The sequence below is a fragment of the Calliopsis andreniformis genome, chromosome 1 (assembly GCF_051401765.1).
Source record: "Calliopsis andreniformis isolate RMS-2024a chromosome 1, iyCalAndr_principal, whole genome shotgun sequence".
Taxonomy (NCBI): Eukaryota; Metazoa; Arthropoda; class Insecta; order Hymenoptera; family Andrenidae; genus Calliopsis; species Calliopsis andreniformis.
The window spans coordinates 9,290,263-9,318,110 of NC_135062.1; the positions used below are offsets into that span (position 1 = coordinate 9,290,263).

The 27,848-nt window shown below is 35.3% G+C and overlaps 1 protein-coding gene and 1 long non-coding RNA gene across 3 annotated transcripts; one reads left to right on the forward strand and one right to left on the reverse strand.

Moving 5' to 3' along the window:
* Window positions 1-720: 720 nt before the first annotated feature.
* On the reverse strand, window positions 721-27,354 carry LOC143179236 (uncharacterized). Of its 2 annotated transcripts, none has more exons than XM_076378364.1 (9): window positions 26,994-27,354; window positions 25,730-26,134; window positions 20,790-21,028; window positions 18,636-19,571; window positions 15,640-15,991; window positions 10,764-11,169; window positions 9,624-9,895; window positions 8,105-8,289; window positions 721-1,727 (listed from the first exon to the last, which is right to left on the reverse strand). In XM_076378364.1, the coding sequence occupies exons 2-9, from the start codon at window positions 25,829-25,831 to the stop codon at window positions 1,664-1,666; spliced, it is 2,556 nt and encodes an 851-aa protein (XP_076234479.1). In that variant the 5' UTR covers window positions 25,832-26,134; window positions 26,994-27,354; the 3' UTR covers window positions 721-1,663. The 2 variants fall into 2 exon arrangements, with proteins under 2 accessions (XP_076234479.1, XP_076234486.1); XM_076378371.1 differs by lacking the exon at window positions 26,994-27,354 and adding an exon at window positions 26,861-26,963.
* On the forward strand, window positions 12,289-14,522 carry LOC143179250 (uncharacterized). The gene is made up of 3 exons (XR_013001927.1): window positions 12,289-12,385; window positions 13,106-13,321; window positions 13,947-14,522. It is a non-coding gene; the product is annotated as an uncharacterized LOC143179250 (long non-coding RNA).
* Window positions 27,355-27,848: the final 494 nt, after the last annotated feature.

The window sequence follows — 27,848 nt, forward strand, 5'->3', positions numbered from 1 at the left end:
ATTCCAATCTCTTTGAGTTTTAAATTCATTCGTTATCGTGCATAAAATACCTCATATTTTAAACTCGATATCTTTTGATAATAAAAATTATGCTTTTTTAAAAAGGACCTCCATAATTTTAAATACCTTCTTTATACACATATTCTATCTGAATGTAATTTAGGGGGAAAAAATAAAATAAAATTTCTTCGAGAAGAAGTTTAACTTTGTTATATCGTAATCTAATTCTCTTCTGCAGATATAAATCACCAATACTGGCAGTACAAAATTTTCTTGTCACTGATAACTTGCAAATATGTGCAATATGTAGTTCACATATGAATTATTATGAATTATCCATGGTACATTGTTTTTAATTAAAATACAGTAGAACTCGAACTTTAATGATAGTCTAATGATAGTCTCGAATTTGGTCTCAGAACAATTACTCGAGATTCTACTGTATTCTCAAAGAGAAGATAAAAAATACATATCTGAAATAATATTTCAAATTATGAGTATTTCGCGTGCGAAATACTTCGCTTTAAATTTAAACTTTAAAATTCGAATATCAACTCTAGCACACCATGGAGAACATATTACTTAAAGAACACTTATTTGCATATTTACAATTTATCACTAACAAAAATATTTAATGTAGCCATTACTGATGACATATAATTACGTACAATCAAAAGAATTAATATAGATTTAAACATAATAAAACAGAACTCTTCTTCCTCAGTAGTATTACCATAAATATCAAGAACCATCGATATACTCTAGATCTACAATTAAAAAACGTTTCGAGCATGCCCCACTCCTCGAGTCAACCGCACATTCTCAAATAGTTACAAAAATAGTCTCATATATATGCAATTCTATCACAACTATTTCGCTCCGTCGAATACACGCATTTTTGGGAACGTATCACACACGTGTAATGAAAAACAGTCGTCAAGCCGGTTAGGTTTCACCAATGCGATAAAATCAAATGACAATAGCGAGTCCCTCATTGCTGTTGCGACGACAAGGGAACAAAGCACGATTTTTCTTCGCTGCCTCATCAACTTCGTCGAAATCGCTCTCGATTTCACTCGCTCGCGGCTTCCACGACAGAGATCTATCGACGCAGCTTTGTGCTTTCGTCATTGTAACCGAATGATAATACTGATCGCCCATTCCTGTGGAGAGTTTCATCGCAGAGATCAGCGAACTGGATCTTCCAGAGTACGTTCTACGTCACTGACTATCGGTTACACAAAATATATACTCTGTCGACTCTCCGTCAACAGTCAGCTAAATCGTCGTTTTTCGCTTGGTACATCTTAATAGTTTCTAACGCAACATAACTTAACAGAAGTCGTTATCACATACTCGATTGACAGAAGGGAACAACGTTGAAGTTCAAACGAGAATCGACCGAATTGCCTGAATTCCGAGTTTCAGACGCGATTTACATCCGAAACTAATGTATACCCTTTTTCTTTTTCTCAATCTCTCTTTCCCGCTTTGTGACAGAACTTACCCACATTCAGATTAAGTAGCGGTGGTTCGTTACAGTATGAAGAGGTTGTTCACGTACCTGTTGAGATCCTTGGTTGTACGTACGTGTTCCATCGATTCACATGGTGCACTGGGACAACAGAATTCGAGGAGTCGTCAGGCTGCTGGGAGGCTCGGGTCAGGTAGTGCACCAAGCTAGGATCACCTTCTTGAAGGGCACGAAGATCGCGCGATCGGGATCGCTGAAACACAAAAGGGTAGCGAAAATGTAAACACGCTACCTTCTTTGTAGAATTTTTTTATGATTTTCAATATAACATAGCAGAGTTTCATTACATGGATATAGATAAAGCAAACTTGAAGCCTGGATACATAAGCTTTACAGTGTGTCAAGGCTTGAAACTTGGCTCATATACCAATACCCTAATATTTAGCCAAAATGTCTCTTATACTCGGAGATGCCAAGGACAAGGAATACTTTATGACGTCAACAGTAACATACATAAGGAAATAGAGACATGAGTAGAGAAATGACATCACTAGTAACGTAATAAGAGAATAAAATTCACTCCCCTAGTCCTACTTTTATTCCCTTAACTATAGGGATGCCAGGTGAACAGAATTGTCTGACGTCACTAGTAAAGTAGAATAGGAATCATCTCCCCCCTCCTACTCTAATTCTATAAAACTAATGTTTCTATAACTCATGTCCTGTTATCGATCATTGGTATTCCTAAACATTATTCAGTTTCACATCCTCATGTGGGAAAATCAACCAGTCCCAGATATTCAGATATCCAATAACGAAAGGAAAAAATGGCATCAGCAGCGCAAGCACGATTTGCCAGTTGTAACAGCGAGTAGGCAAGAAATCCTATCGAAGCAGGGAACAGTGAAAATCGTGTTCCACTGTGAAGCACACAGTGTAGGTACGAGTTAACAGTAGGGAAAAAATTGATGACCGGTTAGAGATCAATGTTACACAGTTCTCGGTGCCGCCACGGCTGCCTTTCACGAAAGAATCGAACGAAAGCGACGTAACACGTGCATTGTAACGGAGACCCGTTGCACGAGCCTTATAACTCATTTGCATTTCCCTCGTGGAGCACTCCGGAGTCTCGACAGCGTGGACTCGCATTTTTACCACCCAATAAATTTCAAGAAATAAGGACGAGTCACGCAAGTGAGCGAGTTTGTTGAATCTTTTAGGACTGCTTGTTTGTACAGCATACTTATTCATTTTTAATCGGTTTGAAAGAAAGGAAACTCTGTGCTCAAGCTTAGCTACATTAAAACTTGACCTTTAAATTAAAAATTAATTCAATTTTCTACTTTATTTTAAACATCTCATAAAGATGTAACTAATTCACTATATTTCTGGACCACAATGCCAGAGTGCATTAAATCCATACTTTTTCTCTGTGACCTAATACATTTTGGCTCTGAGATACAAAACTTATATTTACTCTTGCAGTATTTGGGACATTTAAGATGAAAACAGAACAAGAGATAAGAAAATTAAATTCAGTTTCAGTTTAAGGACTTAGCTTTAATTTAGATAACTGTCACTAAAAAAACTTCCTTTTTTTTAAATTTTCGCATAGAAATCTAAGAAAATTCATGACCAAAAAGAATGCAAAAACAGAAATTCGAATCGCCTCAAATTTCCATTCTTCCTATATCAAAAAGGGTACTAAATCTCATAACATTCCTTCTCAAGGCAATTACGCCTTATCGATGATTAAAGCTCTGAGGGTGGCTCGTTGAAACTGCGTTAGGAATTCACCTTCGGTCACATTTCCATGCAAAGCTAGGGTTACACATACGTAGTCTAGGAACGAACGCATTAGATACCTCCTCGAGATCAAAATCTGAGGAGGTGCAGTTTCAGGGACGACGATCCGTCACGCGAGCTCTGCGAGCCAAACTTGGAGCAATTTTCCAAGGCTCTCACAGAAGAAGGTTTCTCACGATAACGTATGTGACAGTCTTCGCTATCGACCGCGTACAGAGGCAAGAACATTACGTTTACAGTACTCTGCAATAAATTTACGGGCACTACCATACACGGCGCATGCTACGATCGTGGAACAGTTTATTTTTATTTTCAAACAGAATGCGTAATCTGATTTTGTAAATCCTGTCTGTAAGACTGTCTGACTCCCTTAGAACAAAATTAATGATAGGTAACGTTAAAAGTTAGAGTAAATAGAGGAATGGTAACATAGAAGTAAACTCTTTTGAAATCATAAAATGAAAGTGAATAAAATAACGCGAGAAAGGATGTGCCAATAGAACTGATAGACTATAAAATTAAATAACTAAAATGATTATTCTAGTCTAAAAAGTTGTGAAATTTTGCCAAATAATAGAGACACTTTTTAAAAGCTATCTTTAAAGAGAAAAAAATAATAAAGTAGTTCACATAGTCAATTGTCTCAAGTATTCACAGAAAAAATTCTAATAATTCTATTTTCTATTATTTAACAATACCTATGTAAATTTTCTTATGAATTATTATTCATTTTCAGTTATACTGAGCGTGTTGTGAAATGTCTAACCATAGTAGGCGTAGAAATAGCACAATATAGAATAATATATTCGCTAGATACCGCTACTAAAACGTACATTGCACATCGTCGGTGCCACAGTTGCACATAGTATCCAACATAAGCGTGCAGCGTGCACTTACATCGACCTACAGTCACGGCGGAGACAGCATTACTTATTCATTGTGTTGTCGAACAGCAAAACACTTCGGGTAAAGGTGACGTCGCCCGTATCATCAATTCACACATCTGACCAAAGTATTAGAGTTCGATTCTGCGAACGAAGAGTGATCGTGAATTTTAAAGGAGAATAGATGACGACGTTGAAAAGTCAGACCCTGGAAGCCAGCGAGTTCTCCACTGTTATTGAACTCTTGAGAAGAAGAATGGCACAGGTCGATTTTTCCTTATTTCCATAAGCTAAGATAACGACAGGGAATGGCAGGAGAGAATAATAATGGATGAACGTTACAGGAAGGAAAATTAAAGGAGAAAAAGCAACTTTTAGTAGTTATGTTAAAGACCTCGATAACAGAAGCCTTAAAATTATTTTACTTTTTTACTGTACTCACTGCAATTTTTTAAAGTAAAAAAGTTATAAACGGAATTCTAAATAATAGCATACAGCGAATCGAGAAAGTAACGAATTAAAGATATAATTTGAAATTGAATAGGATTCATATCTTTAGGTCACAAATTGAATCAATGAGAGTTGAAGAACAGTACAAAATCAAAATTATTAGCCATTTTCAAATAATCTCGAAACCATATGTAAAATGCATAGAACTACATCTTAAGACCAAATATCTCAAAATATAGTTTTTGAGCTTGTACTCTTCATCAACTCACTGATTCAATCGCACGTCCTATAAATAGGTTTGAACAAAATTTGAAATTTAGTGATTTAATTAGAACAAAACTTAGACTGAACAAAATATAAGTTAATCTTCTTCGTTTTTGCATTCTCTGTATTCTTTGTGGGAATATTGTTAAAGTCCCTATAGTCTATAGAAGCCTTTCGATTTTTCTATACCTACAAGATATCTAGACAAGTGACACGTAACTTAATGGACTTAGAATAGACACGTCGTTGCTTGATTGTTCTGTCGGTGCAGTTTCTACAGCAGAATTCATAAATACACGATCAAAGTCACGTTTCCATTTTATACTTCCCTAGTTAACCTTTAGTAGTTACAAGTAATAAGTTCGATCAAGGCACATTGTAATCAGTTGTAAAACTTAACACAAAGAATCTCCAGCGCTAATACATACATTTTTCATGTAAACATTGATGGCAAAAAATATCTTTAAAATATTTGTATATATTTTCAATCCATTTTACCATTTTATCACTGAATTCCTTACTAAGAAATGTGGAATAATATCTCAATAAATATAAATCAAGCAGTACAACTTCCTACCTATATCCTTAAATATTCATAATCGATAATGTTGTTGATTCTTATTTAAATAAACGAAATCTAATCTTAAAAAGTAATTATCCTATTATCTGAAAACTCTTTTATCCAATTATTTTTGTCTTCCCATTACTTCAGATACAGGATATTTCTAAACAAGTTAAAACAATGTTAAACTGCTGAAATAGTTAACTGCTACTACTAAAAATACTGTTAAAACAATTATTCAGTCATTAATTTATTACTTTACACCCCACCTCTTCTAAAACCAGAGACCTACAAAATCTAATGAATAAATTATCATAATTCCTCTAATGCAAAACAATAGCCGATAAAAGTAATGAAAAGTTTATCGAACCGAGTTCCCATAATGAAATTCTCATTATGCATGCATAAATGATCGCAGGGGCACATACGTTCAGGTGCATGCACGAATTCGAGTGTGGTTTATCGCAAACGGAATTGCTTTTGTCACGCAGACACGCTTGTCGCACCGCGGCTTATTACATCGAAAACACGACGCAATTACGAAATTAAATACACCCAGAAGTTTATTCGGAAAAGACCGCTTCCGTCGACAAACGCCCGATTTAATTGAGAACTTGAACGAGTTCCTGGAAACTTGTTCCCGAGGAACCTTCCAAAGATAGCGATCCAAACGCCCGTCAACAGCAGTAAACAAATGCATCATGGAATCACGTGCAACGAGACGGTTACTTTAGAGTTGAATCGTTGAAATCTGAGCAATCTAATCGACCTTCTGAAGACTTTCTATGAACGACACTCTAACTCTCTGCTGCAACAACAGAGTGTACAAATTGTGAAGAATTTTCTATTTGAAGGATCCGTGGGAAAATGGAAATATCAATTTTAACAAATTTTGAGCTTCTTTAAACCCATTAAGGCCCAAAATAGCGTAAGCGTAGCATAACAGATACATGAAGAAGCAAAATTCAATAATATCAATTTTCTAAAAAAAATGGCGAGTGAAATGTTGCGTTTTTGTATCTTTGGGACTTTAATCGGTTAATGGTTCTATGTGTATTTTTTATCACTGACCATGTTGCAAAAGGACCTCCAAGACCAATCCATTCATTTGCAAAATGTTGATTACGAAACACCCTGTATAATATTTGTACCCAAAACTATATTATAGAATTTTATTTAGTGTATTTTACATATTGCAATAACGTGAAAGTGACCAAATGCTTATGCACATTAGTATACATGAAACAATCCACCACACAAAATGCATGAAGACTTCACAGTTAAATTTATTCTGTTTTTCTACCCTTAGAATACGAAACGTACGACCGAGTTCTGTTTCTGTGTCAACGAACAAGCAGGGACTTTAGACTTTTTATGCAATATGAAGAGAATTCTTCACATTTCAGCCGAATATTCGTACTCGCTCGGTTCGCGTGCTACCAGTATCGTTTTACTTTCGTAATGCAATATTTGCGTCACGCTCGGCGAAACATTTTTCGCTAGTATTATTTTCACTGCGGTAATAATGCAGAGTCGCAACAGCGGCATTGTGTTAATGAGAACTGCTAACAGCGGGAACGCGACCGACACGCGCTCAATAAAAGGCCTCGTTATTGTTCCAGCGAAGCGATGAAGCGTTTGCTTCACGGAAGTCCGTGACTTGACACGCGTACAAGTTCTATTTAGAACGATGGGATTTACCGATCATGCAGACTATGTAGCGAACGGTGCTTAATGGAAGTAGTAATGGGGTTAGGGGCTGCTGCTTTTACGTGCATATTGGGATAAGCGAGGATTACTAAATAGAATTTTCTTCAATTTATAATGGAGCTTTCTATACACGTGAAACTAAAAGGAGTATATATAATAGCTTCAAATACCTAAAGGGAACTTTAGGAAGGTTCTTTGTTCAATCTTTTTGGAAATGTAGGGGAAAACAAACGAAACATTTTCACAAAGTAGGAAGGAGCACTTTTGCCTTTGCCCGTATAGAAATTATTTCTATACGAGTGTATAGTGTAAAAATATCAACGATTTTTAATACCGTTTCTAATGGCTTAATAGAAAAAGTTAATATATATAAAATAAATTGGTATTTTGTCATTATTAATAAATTCAAGTAACTTAAATTTCTGAAAGATAAGTGTCACAATAACAGTAGGTGTCACAATAACAGTAATGAAACAATAGGTGTCAGAAATTTTTAGAAATGATACTAAAGTGCTTGCCCATGTTTTTGTGTCCGTACTTATTTCTGTACCTTCAAATTAAAATCGTTTTTAAAGAAAAAATTGTTAATCTTAAATGTTATTAAGTAAACTTAAAAAAATAATATCTCAGTTTATGTATAAAAGTTCTTCCTTTATAAATAATTTTAATTCGAAGACACAGATGGACAAGTACCCTATGAGCCAAAATAAGAGAAAAGTCAAAAATATCGAAATTGATTACTACAAGAATCACGTCACTCAAAAAATATTTTTGGGTGATTAGTATAAAAAACCAGTTCTTGTGACCAATGAAGTTGTCATCACATGTCTTAAAAAATTATGACTTTTGAGTCATAACTCAGCAATGATATATAGCAAATGGGCGATATATGTATGTATGTAGGAAACGTGTATTACCACAATAGTCTGTTTTATGATAATTGAAACAACTCACCAGTCAAAGAATCTTCTTCCATGAAAAGTGCCATCGGAGGAGCCATTCAAATAAGGTAACTCCACGCCTACGTGTGCTTCTTCACGACCTGGCACAGGTCCAACGTATCTCACTCGTCCTTGGAGAACTCTTCCTTCCGGCGATATAACCTTCACAAGGTGATCCAGCTTGAGATCTCTCGGTATCTGCGAAAACAATTGACAAAAATTGTAACCAAACAATTCTGCTTCGAGTAGATATACTATATGTACAGTAACAGTAAACTGAGATAATTAAAATAATTTACTGTTTATTACATTAGAGAGATGAGATGTACCTAGTATTAGTATTAATTGAATAAATATCACACAATACCTTTAACAATATTCATTACGAAGTTTCTGTAATTCGAACACACATCTTGTCTAACACGCGCGAACATTTCGACTGCGATCGCCGCGCCACCTAAACCCGAGACTTTCGATTTTCGATTATGTTCGAGTTTTAAACCTAAGCGCGGTAAATTTTGAATAATAGCTTACCTTTATTTTCTACGTTTTTTAAAACTCTCTACGTTTAGTAAAAATATTTATAGTAAATTATATTCTCTTATTAATTTTTCTAGTTCAATGAAAGATAACCTTCTTGTTTTGGAAAACCTTTTGTACACAAGACACAAACATCTTTGTTAAATTATAATTTAAGTGAATATATTCGTTTTAATATATAGAAGTTATGTACATGTTTATTGAATTTTATTGAAACCTCTCGAGTTATTAAATAGTTTAAGAATAATTATTATTACTAAAGGTAAAGACAATATATGAGTATGTTCATAGCACTATGAGCCAGATATGACTGAGGATAATTTGAACAACGATTCCGTGCGATAGTTTATTAAATTCTTGCTGAAATTCTCATTAAAAAGTTATATAAATTATTAACATTCATATATTTTCTTCACTTTCTTTCATTTCCAATTTCTAACAATTATAATTCAGCTAGTATCGACTTCCTGAATGTACAGATGAATTGATGTCTACCCCTTTAATGGACCATGAATGTGTTAACCTTCTGTCCTCTTTAAAAATCGAAAGAACCACAAAATTAGAGTCATGAATTAACTCCCACTATCCACAGAATACTCAACACTATACACCAAGTAGCAAGAGTTAGTCGTAAACAGTTCAATCATACTAACTCAATTCATCAAAAGGAAAATGCAGAAATGGTTGTGACTCGACAACAAGGTCAAATAGATCTCATGTTTACATGAACTCCTCCCATTATCCAGTGTTAAACCCAACCACAGAGAGGAACTCGCCAACACGGAAGGACTCTATACAATTTACTACATACGTATACTGCCCAACTATGGAAGAAAGCAGTATCTACTAAATATATGTTACTGCTATTTTTCGCTAAAACAAGACACAAAATGTTGAAAATTATCCAAAAATGCAAGAAACTCAATTTCTCATTTTGTTGTAGCTACTGCCTTTCTGCATAATTGGACAGTATAGACAGTGATTGACTCTACCTTTGGCAGGTACGGTCTGGCGTCCTGAGGCGGATGCCAGCCGCGGATGAGATCAGGCTCGGAGTAGCGTCGCGCGCGTCTCCGCTTCGCAGTTTGCCGGTTCCAATAATCTGAACTGACACCGCTGCTGGAAATCGTCAGCATCGAATCGATGCTTCGTCGCAAATAATCCTCCGCCTCGTCGATCAACGACTCGGTCGAATCGCCACTGTTATCACCGCCGACCAAATCTGAGCGCAGATTCGGCAGACTGCCTCGCGTCATCGGGCACTCTACGAACAAACAAAAATATGCCCCGCGATTCCAATTGGCGAAAATGGTTGTGGTTGCTCTGTTTGCAGATATATCGAAAGCAATTACAGCGAAACGAAGTGGGGTGAACAGGGAGATATAGGACGTGGACTGGGTTTTGAGTTTATGAAACGAAATTCAGAGGGATGTAGAAATTGGTGGCATAGAAAGGCAGAGATTTGATGAATTGGAGGCAGTGGATTAAGATAATATTAGAAGTTATATTCGTAATAGAGATTAGTTATGATTTATGATCGAGTTACTCGTCTGTTCATAGATATCCTATAATGTTACGAGGAAATCTGAATCTATGATACGACTCCATTCAATACAAGGACTTACTATGTGCTAGAAGGTTGATTCAGTGTGGCTGAGTTTGAAGCTTAGTTAGTTTAAATTAGTTTAGTTGTAGTTACTGCGATTATAAAAGACTACATATTGAGTTTACGAAGAACTAATGTTAATATTTTCAATTTTTGAATGAATGAACGCCCTCCTTTATTTTCTACATTATTATTTCCTAAATTATTTTGTCAAGAGTATAAAACCCTGAATTTACATAAATTTATAAAAACACTTCTCATTAATGAGATCTATAACAATTTTCTTAAACCTACATATGTATTATCTATTACTTAACTCTTAACTGATGAGATTGGATCCTAACAAATTGAATCATAAACACTATCAGCACCTTAATTTTTAAAACTTTCTAAATTTCGAAAATTCTTCTCTAAATACAAGTCTTTCAGGTTGTTCTTTCATTCCTCTAAAATTACTTAAAACTCCAGAACTCTTAAAAAACTTAATAACACAAAAATAACAGCTCACTCACAGAAGAAAACCTACCTTGGAATGTAACCTTCGACCGCGTCCTCTTGGGGATGTTTTTGGAAGTCTTCGAGGACGCCGTGGGAGGATGCACGTGCGTGGGCGAGGATGGCATGGAGGACCAGGTGGGCCTCGGGGTAGATGTGGCCACGGGAACCCTCCACGTGTCGAATGAGGCCGCGGTTGCTCTCCAAGAGTGTCTTCTCGAAGGACCACTGACAACCTCTAGACCAGGTGATGGAATCGAAGTCAATGACCCACGGTACCGTGACGAATAGAGGTCCGTGGACAGACGACACTCGCAGGGGCTAGGAAGTCCTGTGCTGGGATTGCAACGAGGCCAAAATCCAGCTGGAGAGCCCAAGGATTCGCGTCGATACGCGTCTGGTGTGCGAAGGTTACAGCCACGGGAACTGAAACAAGTCTGGAACAAAGGAAACTCAATTTTTAATTTTATTTAAATTAATGGTGAAGTGGAAAGTTCTTTTACAAGAAAGCAGACATATTAACTATTTCACTTTGCCTTTCATAGACTAACGAGTTTATTTTCTCATTATATATGCTATTAGAAATTATTAACACTTAAGTCTGATATGATTTACTTCACTGTAAATAACACCTGCATATAATTTTTTTATATTCGTATTAAAATAAGGATATCAGTATATTTGACATGTCCAATCAAGGTGTTAATTAATTTTGAAAAATACTCTAGTAGGTAGCTATATGTCTGTCTTTTATCTGCCTCATTTCCAGATTCTATGATTAACAGTTGTCTAGGTTCCTCATATTTAATATAAAAAGTAAAATATTTATTTCAATCATTTACCTATTTATTTCAATAGTAGCAATATTGAGAAGTTTTATGTTTTATGTTATTAAATATGTATGTGTAAAAAATATTTAAAAAGAGATAAATATTGTTGAAATTTGTGAAAATTAAAATACACTCCATGTTAAAGCCACTCCTCTTACAGCAGGATCTCGATTAGTCAGGTATTGATCACTGCTACCTCTGTTATTCAGGGTTCCAGTTATTCATTGTGCAGTATTTTCTCATTATAAGCTCGTCAATATTTTCAATATTTCTTGAAATTATTTTCTCGTTTTATACTTTCTGTTTCCCTCTATTCTCTTCTATAATCTGTAATGAGGAAATATTATACTGAAAATAGAACTACATCAAAACCTCCATTATATCTAGAGCAATTATAACTTAAACTTCAGGCGATTATAACTTTAAATTGTATAATATTCTATTAAAAATAAGAAAGGTAGCCATAAGAAGTTTGCTTCAGTATTAAATCTAGTACTATGTTAATTAATAAAAATCCCTGTATTATGGCTTAATTTGATATTCTCATATTTTCTTCGTATATGAGAGAACTGAACTGAAATAGATCGTAGAAATATAACAGCGAATCTGGAAACCTCTCAAGTGGCGTAAAAATCAATACCCTTGAGAACACAAGCTGTTAAATATGCACTTGACTATTCCTTACTTGTCTCGTCACTCTTATCTTGCGCTGGCGACATCAAAGTGCTAGTACCCAAAAAGTGCAGTGTATATGCACTCCTAGATTCCTGATTTATATGTTAAAATAGTAGAGAACACTTTAATTCGTCTAATTATATATTAAGTAAGTACAATTTGCAATACTATATAGTTAGAAATAAGATACTAATACATTTATGAAAAAAAAATAATTCTGCAAAATTAAAATAATAAATATAATAATTTTAATTGTCCAGAAATTCCTTCGTTGAAGTTTTCACATTCGCATTTAATTTTTACAGTTTTTTCCATAATAATTGAATTCTAAATCTAATTTCATTTAGCCACTATAATAACTTGAATTCATTATTTATGAACAAGGACTCAAATATCATTAGAAACAACATGTTAATTCTAATTCTTGACACACATATCTACGTTTCACTTCGAATTTCGTTAATTAACAAACCCATTAAGAAAAGCCATTATCGGAACCAAACCGTAGAGAAAGGATCAGAGATTTCTATTCCAAAGCAGCTTTAGTTACCACATAACGATACAGTGTTGCTAAATTACACTTTCCTGGCATCGACAAAAAAATGATTGATGAAACAAAATATGGAAATGATATTATCTCGACTAGTTGTTCGCTGATGCGACTAGCATTAAAAACTGGCGGTATCGCGAAGAAATGAAACGAAGGCATCAATCAGTCACTCAAGCCGACGAAGAGACCGTGGAATTACAACTCGATCATCAAAGTGAATCACATTAACTCCGTTCGTTCGACCTTCCCTATATTACATACACAGTGTTTCTGTGTAAGCATATAAAAAAACGAAATGTTTCTTTTTTTCTTTTTCAGGAACAATCTGCTACAATGACAGTACCATACATGTATTATGCACTGGAGCTGATGGGCGTATTTTAATTATGGTTTACGTAATGCTCATGAGAATCGTTTAAGAAGTTTCTCGTCAGTTTTCCGCCGCAGCTACCTTGATTTATCGTCCCTTTCTTTACTGTCATGCTACGTCCGCTGGAAATTCTACTACAATATATTCAGTGATTCCAATGCCAGGTGAAGCTTTCAATTAACTTTCTAAGTCATTTTGAAATTAACCTGGTAATTCATTTTCTTATTTATTTTAAAACATTTTTGTTTTTCTGGTAGCCTTGTTCCTTTATTAGAAATATCTCTTATTTCCAATGTTAGAAATAAGCATCCATTTTAATTCCTATAAGAAATAATCCACCAGTTTGTATTATTGAAATGAAGAAAATTACTTCTTGACACATAAGAGATAATGATCAAAAATTGTGTTTTTTGTAAAAAGTATTGATCTGTCCAAGAACGAATTTACTTAAGTTCAAGTTCAACAAATGATTTAATTCGCCATCAAATTACAGCATATTATATTCTGTATCAATCAAATATGCTGAATCCTTTATTTCACGAATTCCATGGCAAACTCAATTAAATATATTAGAATATCACCCACTAGTAAATTCTTACCTCTAATTCCAAATTGAAATAAATATATTACTTTAATTAAGGTGCAAATTACATACTATTAGAAACAAATTCTTTAGGCTTTCAGTATGAATTAAATTACGTAACCATGAAGAAAAAGTATGTATAACTAGTCGAGACTACTATCTTATTTTGCCAAGAAACTTTTTTTTAATAGTACCTCTGTTTGTAGGTGAGTTTATATTATGACACGATTGTATTAAAGGCACATTTGTGCCAGGAACTTGTAAACATATCCTGTCAGGTCGATTATCTTTTACGTAACACGTGTCAGAATTGATTAAAAGGTTTCTCGTAAACTTAGCATCGCGGGATCGGTCACGATGGCTCGAAGAAGAAAACAATTGCCCCCATCGTCTGTTATAATAGAGGAATTTAACATAGTAATTAAAGCAACGCGTTCTGCGCAGTTCAGTTCCCTCCTACGCGGCACAGCATATCGTTTCATCGAGTCATGGCAAATATAAGATCGTTGGGCATCGTTGAAATATCTTTATTATCCACTGTTTCTTGGGTACACAAGTCACTTGGTGTCTATTAGCTAACGTGTTTTACGCAGTACAATAACGTAATACAATAAGAAAGCTACAAAGCAAGACACTAAGAAACAGATCTGGACATTACTTCAGTGAAATTTTTCAGAGATTAAAATTGATAAAATATTATAGAGCATACGCGTTTCTGTGTATTTAAAATGAATTCACTTTACAGATTAGAATTTCAGGAATCGTATAATGTAATAAATGAGAATTTTAAAAATGTAATAAATGATTATTACTATTTACTGTTATCTCAATAAATTCATATTTCTAAATGAACTTACATCACTGATTAATTAAGAAACTTTTAGCTACTTTGATTTACTCAGACAAGCAAATAATTTCCCTCTAGATCAATGCCTAATCTAACCATTTCTGCCCAGGTCTATTACAAAAGCAGCAACGCATAGAAAAGTACAAGCACAGAAAAACATTAAAATATTCAATCTAGAATATATGGATATATTCGATACTTAATAAATTAAGAATACATATTTCCAAATATGTTTTTGCATGAAAAATAACTAATAATAATATATCACTACAAGGTACAAGAAATTGCTATAGCTATAGATATTAACAAACTTCTGAATTAATCGCCCTGTTGATCGAAGTAATCACTTCTATTCAGCTTCATGCTTTAAAATGAGTAATAAGCTTACATCTATGTGGGTACATGTTAAAAAGAACGTCCAAGTACATAGATGAAAATAATAATTACAGATACAGTATAAGAATCATGATTGCACAGTAGAAGAAGAAGAAAATATCGTTCAAAGTCAAGAACCAAACAATATTTTAATATCTTTTAATTCCTTTAAGCTGACAGACTGAAATGCCACTTGAGTGTTAATAAGCCCAAACTTAAACTATAAAATATTGATGAAAGAAACTCAGACGACAAAGAAAAGAAATCATAATATCTAATCAGTTCTGAAGATAAACTTTTGTTGTAAGACAGCAAACTTTTCAAAGCAAAAACTACACTGCGGTGTATAACACTAGCACAGTCTTAGTTCTTAAAACTTTTAAATTTGAAGAACCTTATATACTTATATACACAGTGTTTCATAACATGACCCCAAACTTTACAAAACCCTCTGCATAATAAAATGAAATCGGCAAAATTATATCAAAAGGTCTTATGTCAAACCTGAAACTGACACAGCCAATATAAAATTTGGAAATCATTATCTAAATCTTCGCAACTAAAACCCTAAAAAGTTACACCAATGCCAACGTCACGCATCGCAGTGTATAACATTCTTCCACTAGCAAGCCTACTTCCAAAAACTACGACGAGTCTGACCCCAACTCGGACCCTACCTGTGCGTGTGGATCGTGGCATAGATGATCAGCGCTTCTAGACAGTTCTGGCACCATGCTGGTAAAGCTGATGTCCGAAAGCATCACCCTCCTGGCCTCCCTCGTCTTGTCGCTAAGCCTAAGTCTGCCAGGCACCCCCGTCGGCAGGGCGAACTTGCTGGGCAACGTGGTGAACGTGTGAGCGACTTTGTGCGCGAGGTAGCTCTCGGAACGCCAGTGGGCTGGAAGCGCCGAGATGTCTGTCTGAGCGCCAGATTCTCGTCTTGCCCCACTGATCCTGTCCATCACAGGCCTCAACGGGGCAGCACTCTTTCGACGACTGCCCGCCAAAGCCTCTCGGTGGATGATTGGCCTGGAAAAGCGATAAGTCACCCCTTTGAAAGGATTTGACGTCAAATTGATTCCTTGGATGCTCGAGGAGATGTTCAGTGATGGGTGAAAGGAGGCTTAGAGGGTGGAAGCTGATACGATGGGGTCATAATGGTAGCTCGTACCAGTAATGCTTCGAAGTTATATTCTAATTGGACGTAACTAATGACTGACGCGAATCGGTGAAGACGTAAGTCGAGACAGAATTTGTACAGAGTGTTTCCAAACATGAGGGACATTTTTAGAGGGTAGATTCTAGACATGAAGACGAAAAAAGTTCGTGTGCACATATGTCCGAAAACGCTTAGATTTTTAGTTATGCGCTGTTATAGGTTACGTACAGTGCGATGCTTTCTTTAAAATCCATGAGCATGAGTCACTCATTTAAAGGGCTGGAGTAACTCTGATTCCAGTGGAGCCTTAAAGGGGACATCACATCGTGCAGGCAAGAAATGGAATAAAGAATTATACGTTTTCAGGCATATGTGCATTTGAACTTTCTTCCTGGTTCTTATGTCTAGAACCTGTACTCCAAAAGTGCCCCACGTGTTCTTCACTTGTCATGGAATTTGGGCCAGCATTTTAAACAACACAAAATAACATACAACTAAAAAAGTAAGCGTTTTCGGATATATGCCCACATGAACTTTTTTCATGTTCAATCAATTCAAAAAATGGAATTAACCACGTTGACCTGTGAACAGTTCAACTGGTCCTAGGTATCTCTTCCAAGTATATGACTAACTAAATTGAGAAAGCGCATGCATTAGAACGCAAGGTATTTTTTTAGTCATTAAGTATTGAGAGTGTCTTCGAGAGCAACTGTTGAAAAGTTTCAGGTGAAAATGTTGTCTAACGATGTTGAATAAATAATATGAGGACTCTATCAGCTGTTAGTTAACCTGTTACTATCAGAACTCTAGTATGATCTACTTCGCCAGGTACTGTATAGCTGGCAAAGTTAGCTATCAACATATGGATTAATTTTAAAGGTAAAAGTTTCTAGCAGAAAATGCTGTGCCATGAGACAAAAGAGACATTTACGATTTTTAATGAGATCAACTTCTTACTAAGTAGAATTAATACTATATTTAACCATAGAATATAAAAAAAAGAATAAATTAAAACATTTGAATGGGAACAATAGTAGTAATTGCGAGCTTCAAGTTTCACATTACCCTCATTCGGGTAACCATGCATACACGCGTACGTTAATGGACAGGAAACATGATTAAATTGTGACGTTTTATCTGCATACATATGTATCAGTTATTATATTAGGAACGCTTACATCTGGCGAGTGTATTAATAAAAAGTGTCAGAAATAAATGAAAACGTTTCATAGCTGTTAAGTACTCAACGGGTAATTAAAGTACTTGTAGTTAATACATGCACATATTAACGTGAGAGTCTTCTCCATTGAGTGAAGAGCCCTACACGATGTAAAATTCTTTGAAGACGTTGAAGCGAACTGTATAGCGTTTCTTTTTCCAGTAAATCATTATTTTTTTTGAACTGATAATGAAATAGAATTTGTAGAAAATTTGATAGAATTTACTGAAAATTTGAAATTATGTTTTGAGAATATTCACTGAAATTTATTGAAAATTACTGAAAATGTAGCTAATTCGTAAAATATATGTAAATTTTTGTAACAAAGTTTTAATGGAGATTGGGAAGAATAACTTCTTTATATTAATGAATCAACTAATTCAATAATCAGTTCTAAAGCAATTGATAATCAAAATATATGAATTTGTAGGTGTCTTAGTCTCAACATTTTTGTATATCTTGAATTTTCAAGCGAAATCGATTTATCCCTACACATGTGAATTCTTAACAAGAAAAAAGTTACAAAGGAACTGTATGTTACAAATGAGCTATTCTGTCCAAGAAAAAAATGTTCAACTTTTATCACGCCATAAAGAGATCTACTGTGTAACCGTACAGCGTTACGAAACAATGCTTCCAAGTGCGTACAGTTTCACAGCGTTGAACGCTCTGGCCTGCCAAGCGTGTGTGCAACGCAAAAAGAAATCAATACACTATCGTGTAGCTAGCTGTAGGCCAGCAGTCACTTCGAATCACCTCGAATACCATTTGAAATCAAACATTCTGGAAAATTTGACAGAACTTAAAAATGCTATAAACCTTAAAAGTCTAGGAAATTTAAAAATTGTAGAATACCTTGAAGAACATGGTCTTGAGAGTTTTAATCTTGTATAATGTGATCTTTTATCCAGATTATTTATAAATACATATTTATTTATAGATGTATCAGAACTAAAAACAAAGACTTAGCTGTCTAAAGGAACTAAGAAAATTGTAATTTATATTTTAACACAAGCAGAGTAGATTAAAAGAACTCTTCTGTAAAAAGCTAGAGAATAATAAAATCCAAAACTTAAACTAAAAAATAGAAATATGTAACCTCTGTCGATTTGCCCTACTACCACAGATATTAAGATTTCTAATTGTTTTAAAATCCTCAAGATCTTAAAAAATTCCTGAAAGCTTCAAACAGTTGTCCAAGTGATTCAAAATACTTCAAAACATAAATCATTAAAAATCTTTCAAACTTACTATACAACCACCACGTGCAACATCAAAAGCAGGTACATAATTACCTGTAGGCAGTAGGAGGCGCAGCCAAAGTGTTCCTCCTGACCGCATGTCTGGTAGGATGTTCAGGCTCCTCGACGACCCCACACTTGCTGATATCAGTCTCGACCAGCACCGAGCACTGTGACCACATTTTGTTAAGTCTCGTACTAGAGCTCTCGTCGAACCTATCCACGCTCTCCTCGCGATCTATACTAGAGCTCTGGGAAGAGGCAGCCTCTTCCACAGAACTATTCTTCTCGCCATTACAGACCAAAGACTCGCCGTCGGCTGACTTCGTGTACTTCAATAACACTGGCTGACCCGTGGTCGTGGGTGGCTGCCAGGTCTCGGTCTCCGTGATGGACACAAGATCCTCCTGCAGGCCAAGGTCACGGCACGTGTCATCTGTTGTAAATATCAGCTCGATGTCATCCAACTCCTCAGACTCGTTCTCCGACTGGTCATTAGTCTTCGGCTGATCGGTGGACTGATTCAGACGCTGCTGTTGCTGCGTCAACTGCGTGTCTGGATTATCGCTGAACACCGAATTATCACCATCTGAGACAGACTTCAGGCTCAGGTCCTCCAAATCCTTCTCTGGCACCTCCAATCGATCTCCTTGCGTCTCGCTCGCGTAATCCTCCTCGCCCTTAGACTGTCCATCGGACAAATCGGAAGCAGCCTCGTTTAGGTCACCGCCTTTGAGGTCCTCCGTGCTGGCGACTGATATTTGGGTCTGTATTCTGAGGTCGCGCTCAGACATCATTGACTTCGACCTCTGCTCCCTGGGCGACGGCTCTGCATGGCTCTTCGACGCCTTTTCGCGGGACTGCGAATCACCAGTGCTGTCGCTGCTGCCGCTCCGTGCTCTGATGACCGGCTTAGATGCCTCGGGCACGTCGTCCATGACGACTTTGTCCCTGGACGCCTCCATGGGTACGCCTGCCTGCTCTGACAGACTGATACGGTTTACAGGGTGAGAATTACAGCGAGAATGCGATCGTGTGCACGTGCTACACGTGGTTATTAATAGGTGCATCAAGACCACCAGTTCCTTTTTAATTAACGCTATGAAGCTTCGCCGTTAGGAGGCACCGTTAGTGGTGCGTGGCTTGGTTTTAATGTCGTCACGAAAGTTTCAGTAATTAATTAGCCTCTTACGCTTATCTGCCTGATTAGACAATCTGTCAAGTGTTGATCAACTAGACATTAATATCTTTAATGTGAGTTAGGAAACAAATTTTTAACTATGTAATATTAAAACATTGGTTAGCTTGTGTTAATTATGGGACGTATAAACATGGATAATTAGAGCTTTAATTGTATATAAACACGCGAAGGAAGAAGATGAACAGTGATAGTAAACAGTGAATTAAATGTTCTATAGATTAATAATGTTTAGCTGTTCGAAACTAGAATGTGTTAGAAATTTTAAAAAATGATTCTGTTATGTCACAATAAAAAAACGTACTTAAAGTACGCAAGAAATGTGTCTGACTTGAGAGTTATTCTACTGTCAGTGCATTAGCCCAGGTCAGAGTGGTCAGATGCAGCGATATCAGTAGAATGGGTTCTCAAGTCAGACATATTTCATGTATAGGTATTTTAAGATCTAAAAAGCTCAAATGAAAGTTTGTCACTCTTCATTTTTCTCTTATTTTTGCACATAAAATCACTTTTTAAAATTTCTCACACTTGCTGTCGAACAGCCTCTACACTACATTTTTAATAGCAACTTATTCTGATATGCTAAATCAAAATTTCCAAATGAAACTACATAACTATAAGAAAATGATAATTTCATAATCATTCTTGTCCTGCAAGAACTAGAAAATAAATATTAAAATATTTCTAAAAATATAATCTTTTATTCGAAATGATGTTAAATCAGTGTCTGAAAAACCGATAGTATAATAACGTTAATTTAACAAATTTCACGTCGAAAGTAATAATAAATGTACCTACTAATTTATGATTCTTATTAATTTATAATTTCAAAAATTATTGCTCACTATCCACGTGCATAAAAAACAAATGCAATATTGTCTACTTTGTACGCGTCGTTACATGTATCATTTCGCAAAGCGAGAAAGCCAGGGCACTGGTGGATAACAAAGGAAAAAAGAATCCGCAGACGAGCTGGATAATTGCACACAGAAAGACGTTTTAAGACTCACTCTTTGATGTCCTCTACTGCAAGTGGAAAAAGACGTGCCTGGGGCGGCGGGCTTGTGGCAGCATCACTAGAAAACTCACTGTTCCTACTTAGGATCTTGCGCCTGAGGACGTGATTCTCGAGGGCGAGCCTCTCGACGACGTCAACGTAGCTCTCGCCAGAAAAATCGCCGACGCTCTCCTTAAAACGACGTAACTCTTCTCGCGAAGAGTCCAGCGCGGAACGTAACGATATCACAGTCTGGAAAAAGAAATGCAAGAACATTTTTTTTAGTAATACGCCATAAACAATCGAGAAAGTGTGAGAAATTTGGAATTTTAACAAATCATTTTTTTACGGTGTCCTACATATCTGTGACTCGTAAGGTCTTATAAATAATTATATGTAAACAGAAAAACAATGGTAGAAGACAAAATTAATGATTCAGAATAGAGCATATTTACACTGGTATTAATTTTACTGATAAATATTAAATTTTGCCGAATCCTTTTTATTAAATTGTACTCTATAATAACCAATCAAACCAATATACTTTTTCATCTCTTACAAAAGAATTATTAAGGTACATATTTACATCTAAAAGGTTTTCCTTAACTATATCTGCATATCAGTATACTTTCAATATTTGTAAACATGAACTACTTGCTACTTTCAACCAATGTAAGGTGTAAAATCGTCAATTAAGTTTCATTCAATATTCAAAAATCATGTTAATGCCTAATTCCAGTATGATACACCCTGTATACAAAATATCTGAACCTACTTGGTTCACATAATAATACAAGTTAAAATTATAACGTTGACCTGGTATCAAAGTACAATTCTAGTCAGACATTCGTAGTCTGACCGAAACTCAATGACAAGAAAAGAAAAGTTCACCTTGCCCCTTCGTATGTACGTGTAATTTAATTTTTAGTACAAACAATGTGTCTTCAATTCAATGAAAGTATGTGTGGTTCAACAACTTTCGCAAAAGGCCATGAATGTTTAAAACTCCCACTTTTATATGACCCCTTAAAATTACAATCTAAATAATTGAAAAACAGCTACAATTTTGTGTCGGTGTCAAGCTGAAATCCGCCCACCAGAGGTGAATAAAGATGATGACCGAGTACTATGGTAATATTAAGCGTGAATTTCGCACGCGGTCACCGATTATATCCCGAGTTTAATATGCTATGTACGCTTAATGACGGTGCCTTGGCGCATTCATAGGAGTGTATCTGCTGTATCTACGAGTATTTCTACGACACCGATGCACAATCCCATCATTAGTTCATACTGAAAACCCCAATAGTTTCTGAACGACTAATAACCCCCTTCTCATAATTACACGTATAAGATATCTGATTATTGCCTCGTCATTTATAGTCATTATAATAAAAATTCGAATGGAAGTGGAAACATTTTATTATGCAAAGGGTAAGAATATAAAATGCCATTTTTTCCTAAGGTGTTACAAATGACTATAAACAAAAATTAATACGAAAACTCTTGGGGAATATATGATAAATGTTGATCCAAAGAAATTTTTGAATTTTTTCTTTTTCTAAATTGAATGAAAATCTGACAATTGGGTAGTAATATGAATCAGTATAACTTTATAGAAACATAGATTATGAAACTGTATTTGAATGTTATCAAAAGTTTTAATGATATTATATCAAAACATATCATTATAGTAACACAATCAGAATTTATTTAAGTATTTTCGCAATAATCAAATGCATGAATTTCTAAATAAATTAGAAAATAAGTACAAGCTTATACGAGCTGAATTTATTAAAGCTTTGCAACTGAAGTAAGACTTGGTACTGCAGTATTGCGTTTTTTAAAGATTAAATGACATATTCTCCTTGATCCGATCGACCTTGGATCTACATAAAGGTAACCTAGTATCACAGGTAATTCAAGGTCAAGGGATCACGAGGCTAAAGAGAACGAAGAAGAATGAATAACAGCATCGGAGTACATGAAATCGATGGCTCAGATAAGGGTGCAAAACCACCTGCTTCTCCCTTTCCCATCGCAGGCACTTCTATTAATCGTGCACTGGGGGAAATTAAATAAGACAACAGTGACGTACGCATCCTGAAAGTATCTGTCTTTGGCCTTTTTACTTAGATATTTATCAATATTAATTATATTAATTATATTAATATAAATATAAATATATAAATATTAATACATATTAATTATATTAACTGTAATTAAAAACAGAATGTTATAGTTCAATAAGTTCAAGCATTACTGAAATGTAGCGAACAGTTATGAAAATTGACTCAAAGGATTATTAAAAAAAAAAAAATTTTCATGAAATCTGGAACACAGATTCTGTAGAGTTGCATGCAAAATCTGTAGATATATGAATTTTTAATTGTTGATAAACGGACGATCTGAAATGCAAATATATTGAGAAACTAAATGCAAAATTAAACACACACTGTATAATAAAAATACAATTTTCTTTTAAAGGAATAAGTTTCATATTTTTAATTCAGTTTACGTTATATCGATATCAAAACAACCTTGTAACTTTTATATGGGTATATTTTTTAATATAGTTCTCCAGAAGAAATTACTTTATAAATAAAGTTGCTATCAAGGATATAGAATAAAGTACAAATACCCAAAATTGAAATCATTAAATAAAATAGAAGATAGAAAGTTTGATAAATGTGACAGCATTATCTAATAGCTACCCGGTGTATCAAGTGTAGATAATGACAGTTCAGTAGATAATGACGTCTGACTTATAGCACTTTCTCCATTCATACTAACTTTATACGACACAGAGTGACATACACAACTCGATTTGTCTTGTTTATTCTGCAAAGATGTGTTCAAAATGAGCACACAATTCTTAAAAAAATTTCAAGATTTAATGCACTGTTAATTGAACTTATTCAAATTATTGAAAATTCTATTCCTAAATAATTAAATTGCTCCATTATTATTTTGCGTCATTTGCTGAAATATTAAAATGTACAGCATTTCAAATATTATTTTCGCTTTAATTGTTATTACTATTTAATTTTTAATACTGCATTAATTTGGTTTATTTAATTAACCTTTAAAAGACAAACTTTTATTTTCCAATTTATGTCATATTTGGAATTAATAAATAATTCATCAATAATACGTTCAAATGAGTAGGAAGAAAATTGTAAAAACTAAAATCTTTGTCACTAGACGATAAATTATGATGCTTGTAAAATCGTAATCGCTCATCGTAGGGCATACATTTTCGCTATATTTGTTCACCTCCCTTGTCAAAGTTTTGTAATGTTCACGATCCCATAAAAAATAATAATGGGGACGGATTATTTAAATTTAGCTAAATAAAATTCAGTAAAATTTAATCAAGCAAGTCTGTACAGCGTTTACTCAAAGAACGCTTGCGATTCAAGACCACAACGATACTTCCTCGTAAAGTGGATACACAATCTTTACTGGTTATAAACTTCTGACTTATTGCTAGCAACCAGAATATAAATTTCACGTATACTATACATTTCTGAAGTCAATTAATTCAATAACTACTTATTTTTATCTCCTCAAAAATAAGACTGAAACAAAGTGATAGGACATTGCAAAAAAATAATACTAAAAACGGTCAATTTATACTGAATATTTCACTTATTTGACGATTATTCCTTCATTCATTCGTTTGCAAAAATTAAGTATTCAACAAGAAAATATTGTACCAGATATACCAGAAGAGAATCTTACTTTTATAATCGTAATTATCTTGTATATAATCTCTTTTGAAAGGTATAAACTCATAACTGCCAATATTCTCTCAGTTTACGGTACATAAACGAATCAAAATAATGGATTTCATGGAAGTTTACCCAATACTAAGAGTACATATTTACTTCAGAGTAAAACTATCACGAATTGCTCTCTTGAATCAAATTTACCAACGCGCAGTATTTAAGGCTACTCTTGGAGAGCAACTGTGACAAACAACCGTAAGTGGACACGCTATTTGAGACACGTATTATTTTAAGTGAGAATTTCGGTTTACAGTTTCAAAAACTCAATTATTTTTAGATTTTTCACTACTTTAATATAGGAAGAATAAGCTAAAAAGAAATTTCACGATTCTAAAAATTATCAAAGTTACAGACTTATGAGTGACAGCTGCCGCGTGGGTAGTAATTTGTAGCAGCGACTCACAGTTGAAATAGACTCGTTACAGTAATACTTCTGGTAGAGTGAAACTATCATTCTACAATTTTAATGAATTTCACGAAGAAACTGCAGGACTGATGTAAAAATTGCATATTTGAGATTGTAAATATTTTACTAATTCAACTTTTCACTACGTAAAACTAAAACATGTATATCTCCAAACATCATTTTTCGAATTTGTAGAACAAATATCTCAAAAAATAATTGATCAATTTTTTAGTTCAAATTTACTGGGCACTGCTACGACACATGGACGCTTTTAGTATGTAAATAAATCGACTTTAAACATGCCTATGAAAATAGAAATTTAATTCGAAGAATAAAATCGTGTATTCGAAAGAATGGCCAATATTTTCAACAATTTCTTTCATAACAATAAATATATCGTATCTAAATAAATATCCTGTTTTAGTGTGTACTCTCAATTACCCAGTATAGTAACCACAACTTTGAGCCAAGACAATAAATTAAAGCACGACAATAAATTAAAATCGATTTCCTCGAAAACCAAGCCTCGAATAAAAACATGTTATTCCACGTTTTCGACTCATTTTTCAATGTAGAATCACCCCTTGATCAGTCGTACCACCAGTTACCGATCGCTCTGTATACTCAAAAGATACACAATAAAATATCGAAGACCACAAATTGCCATTTCTGTTATTAAAAAAATAAAATTCTAGAAGTAACCTTTCTGTAGCCTTTTAGGTTTGCCAGCCTCTCCTCAATTTGTAAATAACACACCTGGTGCAAGGCTCTCACGACGTCCAATCCGGGGATTCCCGGGGATGGCAGGGTAAGCTGCAGCCCCTGATGGTGAGACTGCCGACCAGCTTCAGCTTCCATGCCTCCTCCTCCCCGCCCGAAGTTTCTAACGAGCCCTTGCTGTCGCCACAGGTCATGCCGAAACTGCTCTTTTTCAGTCACTTCACAGTTACGATCTTTCGCCGATTTCTAATCGATCACACGCGTCACTTCTCACACGCTCTACATACATAAATGTACATATATATGATATATCTATATACGTATGTATGTATCGCGCGCGCACACACGAAGCCACGATCGATTTTCTCCCATGCGAAAGCTTTAATCCTCCTCGTCGACGCGATCGAACGAATCAGACCGATGGTCCATCAAGGATGATACCTGTATTCATGGAAAACAACGAACGCTTTGATTGACCTCTCAGAGCTCTTCGCCTCGAATTTCGCTCGAGCTTCGTGAACACGCTCGATCGAAATCCCATCGACATCCTCAAACGCGGGCGTTATAAATAGAAACGAAAATGTCACGGATGATTAATACGCGCAACAGCTCGGGTTGTTTCCTCGAAAGAAATCGCGTGCAGGTGCGTCCACCGTGCCTCTTAAAATGTCAACTGCGTTACTGGCGCGAAAAAACGACGACGCGACTGCCGCCCGCTCCGATCCCGTTTTTGCGCAGAAACAACAATTTTTACAGCGCGTCGAAGCGACGTCGAATGTTTCGAATTAGGCAGAAATCACTCTCTGGTCCCGTGCACCTTGATTTCGACGCAGGGCGAACCTTTTGCGCGCTACTTTTCCTCGCGCAGTTTTCCTCGTTCCTAAACACTCTCAATCTATGATCGATATCCATCAAATTTTCGCGAATTTTCATTCGACATCGACTCGACTAATTTCATTCAATTCGTTCCTTATTATTATTATTAAAAATTCAGTATACACATTGCATCTTTAGAGTAGTATGTAAATAAATATTCATGTAGCGAAACGACGGTTGCATCGAGTGTTACAAACCGGAAATGAATAAATGTTTGGAGAGACAATCGTTGAGAGTGCACCTACTCGAGAGATAAACAATAATTGAATGTGAGATCGGAGTAGAACTTACTTTCAATGTGAATTGTTCTCGTTAGAATGAAAGGGACGTTAATTAAGGGAATCGATGGTTTTCTTTGGGGAACGACGACGGTGTAGGTACTGCGCGTAATGCTATACAGATTGATTCACTTTTACGCACGTACTTTATCGTTCACTGTCCGAGATCGTACCCTAGTGTTGGGAGCAACGTTTACGACGGTGCTTGAAGAGAGTTTCCCAGTAAGCGATCATTGTTACGACTGCTGAACGATACCAATCGATATGGGACAGTAGGGAAGCTTATGGATACCCACTCGAGCGCGATCACAAAACGTTTGAAATCTATTAAACCTCGATGCCTGTTATTCTCCTCAAACACCGATTATCATATAATATGTTGTTACTTCCTCTTGTATAACGCGATTCGCGAGAGTCCGATCGAGAGGATCATTTGTATTGCGAGGAAACGCTCACTCGTATCTCGATCTTGATATGTTTACAAAAATCGCTTTTTCGGGAGCACGACGCGGCAACGTAATTTTCATACGAATGTCAACAATATAGCTCGAACTGTCACTTGCCCTTTAATGCAGACGACGAGATAGCAATACATAGCCAATTACCAGGTTCGCCAACCTTGGAAATCTGTGATCGTATGGCAAGGAGCATTTTCATTAAGAGACGAGTTGTAGTGGTTTTGTTCTAGTGATTTTAGGAACTTTAGTCACTTCTGTGGTTACTTCGAAGGAGCGAGACTTTTGGCGGGATATTTGAAATTCTTTAGTCGTTTCATCATAAATAATTGCATTGACAAATTTGAAAATATTTAAGTTTAATAACTTTGTTTGATTTTAATGTAAAAAGTGTTGTGATAAATGGTAATTGCAAACAATTTATTCGATTGTATTTGTTATGTAGGTAATTAACCCTTAAAGGCTATCATGAGTGAATTTTTGTTTAATATTATTAAAAAAACATAAAGACTGATAATTGTTTGCAAAATGAGCAACAACTCTTAA

Bases quoted from the DNA above. Each gene is read 5' to 3' on its own strand.
- LOC143179236 (XM_076378364.1), bottom strand. From the start codon at position 25,831: ATGGAAGCTGAAGCTGGTCGGCAGTCTCACCATCAGGGGCTGCAGCTT. The intron at 11,170-15,639 runs GTAGGGTCCGAG...CCTTTGTTCCAG, and splicing joins GCCACGATCCACACGCACAG to ACTTGTTTCAGTTCCCGTGG. The intron at 9,896-10,763 runs GTAGGTTTTCTT...GTTTGTTCGTAG, and splicing joins GTCGAAGGTTACATTCCAAG to AGTGCCCGATGACGCGAGGC.